Source organism: Haliotis rufescens, unplaced genomic scaffold (genome assembly GCF_023055435.1).
Source record: "Haliotis rufescens isolate VD_foot unplaced genomic scaffold, xgHalRufe1.0.p SCAF_1, whole genome shotgun sequence".
NCBI classification, from domain to species: domain Eukaryota; kingdom Metazoa; phylum Mollusca; class Gastropoda; order Lepetellida; family Haliotidae; genus Haliotis; species Haliotis rufescens.
This window is the reverse complement of record NW_025963779.1, coordinates 41,457,299-41,471,309: the sequence shown is the minus strand read 5'-3', so window position 1 is coordinate 41,471,309 and position 14,011 is coordinate 41,457,299. Positions and strand designations below refer to the sequence as shown.

At 41.1% G+C, this 14,011-nt stretch overlaps 1 protein-coding gene across 2 annotated transcripts in view; it reads left to right on the top strand.

Annotated features, from left to right (window-relative positions):
* Positions 1-14,011, top strand: part of LOC124127126 (vacuolar protein sorting-associated protein 45-like) — a 90,533-nt gene that overhangs the window by 9,835 nt on the left and 66,687 nt on the right. For both annotated transcript variants that reach the window (XM_046490580.1, XM_046490581.2), the window contains exons 5-9: positions 1,815-1,952; positions 9,536-9,646; positions 10,573-10,707; positions 10,800-10,910; positions 12,655-12,822. In XM_046490580.1, coding sequence (XP_046346536.1) covers positions 1,815-1,952; positions 9,536-9,646; positions 10,573-10,707; positions 10,800-10,910; positions 12,655-12,822 — 663 coding nt within the window. The remainder of the gene's footprint in view (positions 1-1,814; positions 1,953-9,535; positions 9,647-10,572; positions 10,708-10,799; positions 10,911-12,654; positions 12,823-14,011) is intronic.

The window sequence follows — 14,011 nt, the reverse complement described above, 5'->3', positions numbered from 1 at the left end:
AACTTCAAAATGTTTGGAATTTGTTATCATAATGAAATTAATGGACAGATTTTTCTGTCAGTTTGTCAGTCGTGCAAACAGGTCAATAAACAATAAATACTGTTTTGTACATGTTTGTCTATTGTATCGTCCGCACCTCTTCTTTGGTATTTAGTATTTTTGGGGAAAAAGATATAAATGTAATGAGCAGAACTTCTAAAAATCATTTGGAAGTAATATCTAATTACGAATAATGAATAGGTGATATATTTGGTTAATACATACTGAAAATTTGAGATGAAACATCACTAGACATGATGATTTACCATTTAAATTGTATTTCCAATTCTACTGGGCATTGTTTTATATATTCTGAGCGTTTGTGTATTTTCTCATAAACTAAGCGGGAAACAGCAATCAGCTGTACACAATTTTTCTCCCAATCTACCGGTGAATAGGTTAAAAATTACCCAATAATATCATTTTAAAGAATTTTCATGCGGTGATTGGAAGAATTATACCTGAAACTATTTTTCTATCAAGAATAATATATTCCAATATGTTATTTTAGTTGCAGCTTTACTGTATATGTTTTACATAATAACCATAAGCTTAGCACTAAATTTGGTACAACTGAACGCTGTTGCCGGATATTATTTCGTCCCCCACTCCCAAAATCTCTATGTTGACATATAACAGTCAAACTACAACAAATATGACTTTTAACAACTCAAAGTGTGGCATTTATGATATATGTATCCATTTTCTGTCAACTAAAATTCATTTCATGGCGTCAAAAACAGTTATCTGACTGTGGTTGCTGCAAATCACAGTGAGTTGTGCGATTTCGCTGAAATGAGCATAAACAATATTGAATGCAATTTTGAATAAAATTATTAAATTAAAAACGGTTACAAATATAAGTCCAGATAAAAAATAAACACTTTTTATAACCAGACAGTGTAATTACATGATTAATTTGAAAACTTTAGTTAGGATTTGTTGACATGGTATTTTCGGTGTTACATGCTCACGGTAATGTCTTTGCATTGGGAAAAAACATAAAAACTCATTACCGTATTCGACGTAATAAGCGCCCAGGGCGCTCTCAAAATTAGAAATAGGGGGCGCTTATTAGAATATTATTTTGAGTTGAAAGATCGTAAATTTCGTGGTTTATGCAAACATCCTGAAATGTTTACATACGACAGATATATTTTTCAAGAATTTAATTGCCCATAATTAAGGGTGATATAACACACGAGTGCGTAATATGTGCGAATAAATAAGTCTTGCGTACATTGATCAATCGGAAGGGGTGCTGATTGGGATTGTTCACTAGCCAATATATTAGCAAATATCGCCGTGGGTGCTTATTAGAGCGGGGCGCTTATTACGTCGAATACGGTATGGCATATATAATGTGCACCCCCTTTATGTAACAGCAGTGTTTTTGGGAACAAAAATGCACACTGTACTGTAGGAAATATGCTGCTTGAAATCTGAATGTAATTTTTTTGAAATATGTCTATAACTGAATATAAGACCGTACATGTATGTCATGATGCATATCTGATACGTTTTCTAAATTATCCCCCACTGTATCAGGCATATTTTCATCCGTACATATGCTGAAATGGCATTTATTTGGAGCCCTGCTACCAATAAATTGTGTTTTCATAAATGGACTAACTGGGTGATCATCTGCTGACAATGGTTGGAACTGATGTATCAATGATGTCCCTAATAGATTGTTTTACATTTTAGGAAGCACAGTTCTTTCCCAACACAACTGTGAGTGCAAGAATTGTTTGAAGTGTCTGTATGTGTTTCAGTCACTGACTTGGGCACCACATGCTCTTCAGAGAACAGTGCAAGGACTAACATCTGTTTTACTCTCATTGAAGAAATGCCCAATGATCCGCTTTCAGAATTCCTCTGAAATGGCACGTAGACTTGCTGAGAGTGTCAGGGTAGGATGATGATTAGTACTTTCTGAATAATATTGCATTGTTTGATTGCTAATAGTTGCTCATATCCCGACACTATAAAAATCCAGTGTCCACCCTTGACCAACTAGGCTGGAATTCTGGAGTTACATTTTGTCTGGCCAAACGAGTCTATGCAAAAGTCCAATCAAAATCACGTGACGAACGAGACATCCGGTTTGTAAACAACATGGATTTCAACTGCAGGATTTGCAAAAGCATGTGTACTGCCTAATTGGCGTCAATAGATATTTTGCAGATCTTTTCATGTTTTTTATTACGGTCATTAAATGATTTGATGCACTTAATGAAGTAAGACCCATTTTATTACAATGGAGATTTTGATTATCGACCAGATTGTCTCGACTGGGCACCGCCATTTTGTTTATAGCAAATGCAAGTGATATGAGAGATGGAATCTGATTGGGCAATAGGAGGGACGTAGAAGGGACATAAATTGTAATAGCCGCTGGTGGTGCTACTGTCGAGCCCAAAAATTCCAGTCTAGTCCGGCAAGGGTGTAAACTGGACTTTTATAGTCAGTTAACGCCCTTGACTGGGGAAGATGATAGTTGGTTTGATTGGCCGTAATTTCTGTTTCATTAGTACATTTTTAGCTCACCTGACTGAAGGTCAAGTGAGCCTTTGTTATGGTGTACTGTCCATCATCCACCTGTCGGGTCTGCTGTTTAGGCCTTTGGAGATGAAATTTGTGTGAATGATTCCAACTATATTGTCTGTGAAAGCTGCTCACAGAATTCCGATCAGATTTTAAACATAACCACTTTCATATACTGAAGTAACCAAGAACACAAATAAGTTTTTTAAAGATTTTATTGCCTCCCTTAGATTATGTATAGAACCCAGTGAACGTATATGTAAACTAATTCCAAATTAACTAACACAATTAACTAACCTAGCTTAACCTATCCTAGGCTACTTCTACCAATACTAATGTCCTACTAACAATACTAATATCTACTACTAATACTAATATCTTATTACTGACAATGACAATACTACTATCAATATGATACTACACATATACTAAGAGTCTATTTCTAATAATACTAACACAATACTAATACTTATGTCCTAATAATAACAAAACTAATATACACAATGAATTAATAATAGCAAGGATGTACATGTATACAAAACAACAACAACAACACCACTTCACAGTCTCTTTCACATTAGCTATATACATAATTTCCAGAGTTTCCGATGAGTACAGTTCACAAGAGGATACTTCCTCTTGTGGTGATGGTTTCCACATGTAGTTGAAGGTTCCTGTGTTACTTGGATGTCGCATGGCTGTGTTCATCCTATGTCACGCACTGCCACAGGGATACTTCTCCCCGTACGTAGTGTCGGAGGTTCTTCTTGAATCCTTACTTGACTTTAAGGATAACCAGCCAGTTCCGGGACACTACACTGGGTTTTTCAGATTAAATACGATGTTTTATTGGTCTGTTTTCAGTCGTACAAATGGGTATATCTCATACCCTAACGTCTAGTCGCACATTTAAAAGGAAGCTAGAAGCTGGAATGTAAACATTAAACTTGTTTCCGTCTGGTTGTGCACGCACCTCCCTATGACATGTCACAAATCTCTCAGCGCGCCTCTGAGCTGGTCGCTCGAGAAAGTCTGTCGCGGTAAACTGCTACTTTGTAATCTACTAGTACTATTCTAGAACGTACGACTGAAAACAGACCAATAAAACGTCGTTTTTAATCTGAAAAAACCCATGTTTTAGTCTGTTTTCAGTAGTACAAATGGGTAGAATTCGATGGAACACTGGAAGGAGGGTCGTGAAAGTAATCGGGAAGTGACCTTTTTCACGTCAAATGTACCAAGTTCCTCACCCCTGTAGTGACAATAGAACATTCGACCAGATGCACGGACGAGACAAGTTGTTTATCACAAAAGCACAGCATGGTTAATGCTCTTCGACACACAACTAATTATCGATGCGACAGGACAACTGCATGCGTCAGTTGAACTGCGATCAAAGTGTGGTCGACGTATAGTTTAGTTACAGAGCAACTCGCAGTATACAAGGTAACTAAAACACCATGGTTAATGCTCTTCGACCCACAAGTAACTATTGATGCGACAGGACAACTGCACACGTCAGTTGAATTGCGATCGAAGTGTGGTCGGCGTATAATTTAGTTACAGAACAACTCGCCGTAGTCAAGATAACTAAAAATAGCATGGTTAATGCTCTTCGACACACAACTAATTATCGATGCGACAGGACAACTGCACACGTCAGTTGAACTGCAATCGAAATGTGTGGTCGGCGCATAATTTAGTTACAGAGCAACTCGTAGTATACAAGGTAACTAAAAAATACGAGCAGTACTAAAAAGTATGGGAAGACAATTCATACACCGAATAACCATAATAAAAAAGTACTGCACGCAACAAAAAACCATAAGAATGCGTACATTCACCAACAGCTTTTATTGTAACATGTTATATGGCACGAAGTGTCGAGCAAAAAGTCCAAAGTGAATAAAGCACAAATTCACTGTCTTTTCTGAGAGATCTGTTGTGCCACCACGAGTGGACCAAACTGTTTGAGTCCTTCAACATCTTCTGTTGAGATATCTCTGAGATAATGCGAAGCAAACACTGAAGTAGATCTCCAAAAGCAGCCCTCCATAATAGCTTGCAGCGAACAACTACTGTGAAGTGCTAATGTTGAAGCTATGGCTCGAACTTCGTGTGGATGAGAGGAGGTGGGAAGTGCGAGTCCTTGCGTCTCGTAAGCTCTGAGAATTACCGCTCTCAACCAAATGGAGAGAGTATTACGTGTAATCTCTTTCTTTGCATTGGTTGAGAGCGGTATGAACAGCCGTCGAAAATGTTGTCGTCTCTGTTCAGATTGCTGCAGGTAAATACGAAGCGCACGAACTGGGCACAGGGTGAGATCAACGTGATCATGAGGGCCCATAATGGCAGACAAGGAAGGAATGTGGAACATTCTCGAATCTTGGCCAGGAAGTTGATTTTTCGCTAAAAAATCCCATCTGAGACCAAGATGGACGTTGCCATGGTTACGCTGATCGAACGTAATCCGACCAACGTTAATGGCATGTATTTCCCATACTCTCACTGCCATAGCCAGCGAGAGAAGGAAAGCCGTTTTCTGAGACATAAGTCGAACGCGACCTGATCTAGAGGCTCGTAAGCCTGACTAGACAGGTTGCTCAGAACGACATCGAGGTCCCAGGCCGGCGGTCGGAATTTAGGTGACTGATCTTCAACCCTGAAGGCACGTAGAATCTTCTGCAACTCCGGTACTTTAGTGAGCTTGTCGCCCGTAGGAGACAGCACCACTGAAGCCAAAGCTGCCAGATAAGTCGAGATCGTCGACCCTTTCAGACGCCGGGATGACCGGAGATAGACTAGGAACTCCGCCACCTGTGATGGGGTTGCTACCGCCGGGTTGAAGCCATGAGACCTGGCGAAAATGGAGAAAGTGGTCCACTTGTCATTGTACAGCTTACGAGTCGTAACTCGATGTGCCAACGAGACAAGCGCTGCCGCTTTAGCCGCATAACCTTTCTTCATTTACGAGGTCTTAAGCAGACCCAGGCGTGAAGCTGGAAGTTCTTTATCCCCGGATGCAAGTCGTCGGTGTGAGGATGAAGAAGGAGGTCGTCTCGATATGGCAACGGGAACGGTGGCTGATCGATGATCTGAAGAAGGTCCGGGAACCACATTCTGGCCGGCCAATAAGGCGCGACCAAAAGCAGATGAGGTTGGCCGTTTGACGAACTTTCTCCAGTATCGATGGTAACAGCACCGTTGGCGGAAACGCGTAAGCGTCTAGACCCTCCCAGGATATCGCTAGAGCGTTGTTTTCCCATGCCCGTGGGTCTGGAACCGGCGACCCGAATCGAGGGAGGCGTTTGTTATACTGGGTTGCGAAGAGATCTACCTGGGGCAACCAGAGTCGATCTGTCAGCAGATGAAAGACTGTCGGATGGATCATCAACTCCGTGGGAGACGGCCTCGATGGTCTCGACAGGGCGTCGGCTATCACATTCTTGGCCCCCGGGATGTGACGGGCAGGTACGTCCATGTCCAAGTCGTGGACAAGGGCGAAGAACCTGAATGTCCGGTCCATAAGGGCCGCCGACTGAGTCGTTCCCTGTTTGTTGATGCAGTGGACGACTGTGGAGTTGTCCGACTGTATCATCAGCCGTTTCCGACGGGGTCGAAGTTTCCAGAACTCGACCGCCTGAATCACTGCTTCCATCTCGAGGCAGTTGATGTGGAGGACCTTTTCTTCTGGCGACCACAGCCCGGCCGCTTGGTCGTCCCCGTAGTGCGCTCCCCAGCCTTCAAATGACGCGTCTACGAATAGGTGAAGTATGAAGAGAGGCTCGCTCATAAAGACGCTTTCGAAAACGTTCGACGGCTGGAGCCACCACTCCAGATGACAACGTAGCTGCGTCGGAAGTGGAACCAAGAGATTGGGAAACTCCAGGTGAGGGTACAGCAATCTCTGCAGCAGATGAAGTTGAAGACAACCTCGGCGAGTCAGGTCTTGGGCCGATGTCAACAGACCGAGGACTTCCTGCCACGTGTGCGCCGACGCCGGGGCATGTAGAAGTCTCGGAACGCTGCTGACAATCTTGTCCCAACGGTCTTGAGGTACTGTGACCAGATTGACCCCCGTCTGGAAGCGTATCCCGATGTACTGTAGATCCAGAGTTGGTACCAAGTCTGACTTTTGAAGCTTGACGATCCACCTGAGGTACCGTAGTAGACTCAGGGTGGTCGCCAACTCTTCTTGAAGGGCTCCCGTGAACTGGTGAGCTTGGAGCCCGTCGTCTAGGTAGAAGGCAACCCTGATCGCCTGCCCATGGAGACATTCTACGACCGGCTTCATGATCCGTGTGAAAATGCACGGGGCCGTAGAAATTCCAAACGGGAGGGCCGCCCACTGGTAATGAAGACCTTGGTAGACGAATCGGAGGTACTTCTGGAACTCGGAAGCTATCGTACATGGAGATACGCATCCTGAAGGTCTATCGAGACGAGGAAGTCGTTCGGTAATATCATCCGATGCAGAGAGCTGAGGGATATCATGGTGAATGTGTCGGGTTGTTGGAGGTATGTTGCGTTGAACTTTTTGAGATTAAAAATAAGCCGCATCTTTGTGGAGTTTTTCTTGGGTACTAGAAAGATGTGCGAGTAGTACCCCGGCGATGGTGCCGATGTCCCTAGGCGAAGTACGGCCGCCTTTTCCACCAACGAATCGATGGCCTCCGTCAGCCGTCAGCCGTTGGTGGAGTGTGGAATGTCGGGGATCACGTCAGTGGTGGCGTCGATCTCAGGCATGGGACGTAGCCTGTTGTCAAAATGTTCTGAACGTAAGGGTCGTTGAGGGAAGCCCACTTGTGGGCATAGTGGTGAAGTCTCCCCCCTACCGTCTAAAGGTAGTGTCAACGGGGGAGACTCCAACGATGGTGACGGCGGGGGAAGGGACCTCACTTCCTCCCCCGCTGGCTCTTTCCCCCTCTGGGATACTTGGAAAAGGAGACTTGGCGACCTTTCCTGTCCGAATCTCTCTTGCGGGACGGCTGTCGAGGCATGTCCCTACGAAAGGCCCGTTGCACATTCTCGTTTCGGTAACGTCGTCGTGGGGCGTTCGAAACCGGTGGCCGTTTGGACAGGTTGTGTGAAGCCGAAATGATGATGTCACACTCCGCTTCCCTGGAGTACTTGTCCAGAACTTTGTTGGTACGACCGTCAAACAACTGTTGCGATGACCACGGGGCCCGTAAGAGTGACCTGCCATGACGATCAGGTAGTTCAGTGCAGTCGATGTAACCATGGCGACGTGCCGTAGTCCTGTCTTCCTAGTCCTGGGGTTCTTTCTCCTCAAAGTACACTGAGAGGGCCTTGATTGCTGTCGACAGCATAGCAAGCAGTTATAGCTGGTGACGAACAGCAGTGTCCATGGATTCCAAATGCCTGTCTTCTACTAGAATCTTGGAGGGTGCTGATTTCTTGAAGAGTAGCCCCCAATCCAAGTCCCTACTCATGGTTGACGAAAACGGCATGCCATAAATCGGGTAACAAGATCGACCAGGCGGCGTACAGAAACTCTGCCCAGGCAGAGCAGACTCAAAGTTCTGGTCCATATCTTGAGCCATGGCTCTGAAGGCATCGGGAGGAGAAAACTGAAGAGACAATGGTGTATCTCTGACCTTAAAGCCCGCACGCGTCGGTTTGTCATCGTCTTGTGATAACTCAGGCAGAAAGTTAGATAGCCAAGCAAACAACGGAAACAAGTTTAATGTTTACATTCCAGCTTCTGGCTTCCTTTTAAACGTGTGACTAGACGTGAGGATATGAGAGATACCCATTTGTACGACTGCAAACAGACTAAAACATATAATATTAGCAACTTCAGTCACTTAGGTACGTGTCAATACCTTACAATACATACAACAATGCGTCCATTCTCTGATTTACATTTCACTGAGTGGAACTGTTTATACTTTGATCATGTGTTGTTGTTTTGGGTTCTTGTTTTTTAGTGTTGCTTCTCGTTATTACAATCAATATATGCATATAATTACATTTGAAAACAATGCATTAAAATTTTATACTCTGAAATACAATCCTACATGAAACAAATAAATGCAAAAACTTACACCAACCAGAGTAAACAGCTTCCACAATGTCAGTCCATGCCCTGTCTGAACACTATACTGATTGTGGCTGACTGTGCAGATTATTACTCTGACCCCCTATTTAAACTGACCTCCATTACCCAAGCTTCCCCTGTACCCAGTCACGCTTCCTTGAATCTAACCTGTTTCCACAAACCCCAAGCTTAATATACTAATTTAACCATACCATAATACCTCTATCTAAATTACTAACAACTAATTAATATATACAAGATTATTTGTGATCTTGACAACCACCACTTATGCATATATTGTCCGTAGCTACAACACACAGCCTAGGAACTGTTGTCTACATGTTGTCATGTTTATGTGGCAACAAGATCATGCAGAAATTTCATATTGGTAATTTGAAAATCAAATTTACAAAATGTTTTAGAACCTTGCTCTTTAGCACCACAGGGCAACTGGCTGAGTTCATTTGCATGCAATGACTGTAAAATATGTTTGTTCAAGGAGGCAAATATAATTCTTTCTTTTTTATCCCAGCATGTTTTCCTCCCAGAACTCACAATAGATATTTGTACCAAAATAATATTGAAGTGTCATGAAAATATTACTTCATAAGCCAGGTGAGCTACAGAGCCTTGTGGCTCAATTTGCGTTGTTATGAACATGATGAATGTACTGTCAATTAGGAAGTGGTTTTAAATCAACATTTTAGTTTTGTAACATTACTTTCATGAGCTGAACATTGAAATTGTGGAAAAACAAAGTTTTGGTGGAATTCAAGTTTTAGCTCCATTGAACTCTGTTGAGTTGAGCTCTCCATTGATGACATTTCCTACATGACCTCTCCGGTGAAGTTTTCTAGGAAAGAATATGTCCTCCTCCTTGTCTTTCAGCAAGTGATCAACAAAGAAGCAGCTCTGTTTGAATTTAGAAAGACTGATGTGGCTCCAGTGCTCCTCATCCTGGACCGTCGAGATGATGCCATCACTCCACTTCTGAACCAGGTGACCATACCAGTAATAAACATTCAGTACATCACTGTTTAATTGTTACCTGGAGTTCACCTGTCACCCATCATCTCTACCTTATCATGTAATGAGGCAAATAAACATAAAAACAGTTCAGGTAGTGACTTCTCCAACAGTTCATGTGGGTGGCCTGGGAACCCAAAGTGTTGTATGCAGTTGTTCAGTTGACAAGTTTTGACGATTAAATAAGCTGGCGAGTAAGTTTTTTTTAATTACATTTTTAGGTACGGTAGATAATTCTTTCAAGCAATATGACATATTCGAATTTTGTTGGAGAAAATGAGAGTGTTGATGCAGATGAAATTGTTGAAAGATGAACGCAATTTCCAATCTGAATTAATGTTGATGGGATATTTATGACAACTATGTGAGAATATCGCAGAATCACGGCTCAAATCAATCCCTGTGTCTCCCCAGGGTTCCAATTTCCCATTTTAGGTCATTTGAAACAAGACTCCAAGTTGTGTTGTCTCCCTTTTGTCATCTCTGGTCTTTCACATTCAGCCAGCCTTTTGCCTTGTCAGATATTGGTAGACCATTGCAGAGATCACTACAAAGCCCAGTGTGTCCTTGGTAACACTGACATGTAAAGCTAATGTCAGATTGTTTTCTGCTTGTAAGCTGAAACATTTTTTCACTTCAATGCTCCAAAACAGTATACAAATCATGCAAGGGAGTGTTACTGATTTAGGACCGAAAAACAGACTGATTGGTTCATACACTTCAAGGAAAATCGGAAGTGCTTCTCTCCAGGTCTCTGATCTGTGGTTTGTGAATTGTGAGCTATTTGGTTTTGGTTGATTTGCTGTTCTTGAATAAAGTATGGGAATATGGCGAATGAAAGAAGAAAATTATGAAAAATGTATTCCACTGTGTTCCGTAAGCATACATTATGTTTACAGTGGACCTACCAAGCAATGGTGCATGAGCTGTTGGCTATCAACAACAATCGTATAAATCTAGCCAGCGTCCCGGGCATTGCTAAGGACTTGCAAGAAGTGGTGTTGTCTGCTGAACATGATGAGTTTTATGCCAATGTAAGTAAACATATCTCTTCAACTTGACATGTGTGTTAATGATCAGCATGTATGATAAGCCCTACTCTAAATGCACTTGTATTATACCACAGAATATGTATGTGAACTTTGGAGAGATTGGATCAAATATCAAAGAGTTGATGGAAGAATTTCAGAAGAAATCCAAAAGTCAAGCAAAAGTGGAATCTATTGCTGACATGAAGGTAAGTCAAGTTGCCAGTAGGTCAAGTGGTTAGAGATAAAAAATATTTGAGAAATATCCCAATATAAAAATGTTTGTAAGGTCAACTGTCAGGGTGTAGGTGTTTTGGGGCATTTAGGCAAAGGCAGTGATGGGGTTGCTTATGTGTTTGTATGTAATGCAGACATCTTTCTAGCTCATATATTGTTTTAATTTTTTTGCTTAAAAGTTGTTAAAAATGTTATTTTACAAAATGGGTAAAAATCTTATTCTTATGAACCAAAAGGTGCAGAAAGCTGAAAATTTTCTGTACAATATAAATGCTTATATGGAGATTCAAGTTTGTTTAAGGCACGCAAATATGAACTCAAGTGCACAGCAGTGAACACTCAATATTTCACTGCAGTGAACATAACACTTTGACAGAACTATTGTCATACAAAGGTTACTTCCCCTTTAATTGTCTCCCTTTGTTGTAAGTGACTAACCCATACACAAACTGTTGACATTCTTTTACGTTAGTTCCACATTGACAATACAAAATAATGATGGATTGTCATTTATGGAGTTGAGATCACTTCTAGCCGTTTATTCTTCTCTCGAAAATGTTTTGTTATAAATTGTTAATCTCTCATTTAACTCATCAATCCAGCAAGAATATTTTTGTTAAAGTTGATTTTGTATATAATCATATTGAATTGTATTAAAAAGAATTATCGTGACCCATAATATGTTTTGATACTTTTGTTTATATTTTCTAAGATTTTGCAAACACGAAACTACTTTTTAAGTCGCAAATACAAGGGGTGGTAAACCGTCCCTGTGTGTCAGGTAGGGAGAATTGACATTTCAAGGTTTTACATTTGTAATGAACTAGTTTAATTTTCCGTTAGACAACTGCACAAAACGTATATAATGACATCTTGTAACGGGGAAAAAGGTGATATCTCCACTCGATGAGAGAAACATGATAATTCACTCGACACATTAAATATCCTCTATCAACATGACTGTCCGCCGCCATTTTGTTTGAAGTAAATTCAAGTGATATGAGAGTCAATTCCTCTGAAACTTGCCGAGAGTGTCAGGGTAGTATGAAATGATTAGTACTTTCTGAATAATATTGCATTGTTTGATTGCTAATAGTTGCTCATATCCCGATACTATAAAAATCTAGTGTCCACCCTTGACGAACTAGGCTGGAATTCTGGAGTTACATTTTGTCTGGCCAAACGAGTCTATGCAATAGTCCAATCAAAATCCTGTGACGAACAAGACATCCGGTTTGTAAACAACATGGATTTCAACTGCAGGATTTGCAAAAGCATGTGTACTGCCTAATTGGCGTCAATAGATATTTTGCAGATCCTTTCATGTTTTTTATTACGGTCTTTAAATGATTTGATGCACTTAATGAAGTAAGACCCATTTTATTACAATGGAGATTTTGATTATCGATCAGATTGTCTCGACTGGGCACCGCCATTTTGTTTATAGCAAATGCAAGTGATATGAGAGATGGAATCTGATTGGGCAATAGGAGGGACATAGAAGGGACATAAATCGTAATAGCCCAGAAATTCAAGCCTACTTTCGGTGGAAATTGCACTTTTACAGTCAGTTAACTCCCTTGCCGCTGGGAAGATGACAAGATGTTGAATTTTTGTCGCATATTAAAAGTACAAATATCTCTACGCCATTCATCAGAAAACAATGCATGATCTTGATACACTGACCGCCATCTTTTTTATGTTTGTCATTGGCAGGCGTTTGTGGAGAACTATCCCCAGTTCAAGAAGATGTCTGGCACTGTTTCTAAGCATGTGACAGTAGTGGGGGAGTTGTCTCGATTAGTGGGCGGTCACTGTCTTCTGGAGGTATCGGAGACAGAGCAGGAAATAGCCTGTCAGAGTGACCACTCAGGAATACTTTCGGTAACTCTGCTCTTTACTCAACAGCATCTCTCGATGCTTAACTACTTAGCTTCAAACAATTTTATGTCTATTATCTTTTATTTGACATCAATAATGATTGTATGTACCTAAACTAAGTCATTAAATGTTAATTTTATATTTTTGTTTGTGCAATGATCAACATATCCTTTCACCTATTATTAACATTGATGTCTACACAACAGATGTATATATTTGTTACCTACGTAAGGTTTTTCCATTTATTTCCAGTTGTCATTTATCATTCAGAATCATCCGTGAACGATCACATTTCTTCTCTGTATCAAGTTACTATTTTCTATCCCAGAATGCAATATATTTTTTCTCCGGGCATGCGCAGTACTACGGATGTGACGGCATTTTGTTTTTCTATATTAACAACAAGAGCCTCAATGTCGTTTAGCTGTTTCCATTGTTCTCTCAGCTGTCATTACGAATCACGGTCATCCAAGGAAATCTACACAATCCTTTGCCATCCTGTTGTGTATGCAGTACAACTGTTTGTTGCTATCGTAACAATGGCTGACAGACGACATTTTAAGCCAGATCGCAATCAACACGAAGGGTTAACCAGGATACGACCTCTGACCTTCGTGGCGAAGCGTTTAGCCCTGTTTCCTCTCACAGGAATGTAACAGAAGCTCTCCTTTTTGACAGCTGCTGATAATCGACTGCCAGACATGGGTGTCAATGTGCCCACTTTCTGGTCCAGACGGACATTATGCAGCCATATTGAAATATGAGGGTGAAGTAGTATAGGTAATGGGGGTTCTGGACCACTTCCACTGGAGCCAGATTTATATACCTATACTGCTACTACAGGTGGCATTTTTTATGCCAAAATGATTATGCGATTCAATGATAGTCATAAGATTAAGTTATATTGACTCCAGCTCACCAATACCTGGGGCCAATCATTGCTTTAGATGAGCCTAAATGGTAATGAAAATATTCTGTATTATTTTTATCAATAAAGCGATATTCAACATTTTTATTAAGTTCTTCGTTCATTTTACTAGGAGACCAGACTATATAACTACACTCTTCTTGTAAATTGATAAGAAACAATTGATAACCGTATTTGGTTGGTTTAACATCACTGATATAATAAAAACCTTGTGGTAATTCTCTCCATTTAATAGCTCTTTCGATTGTTGTCTCCATTATTATA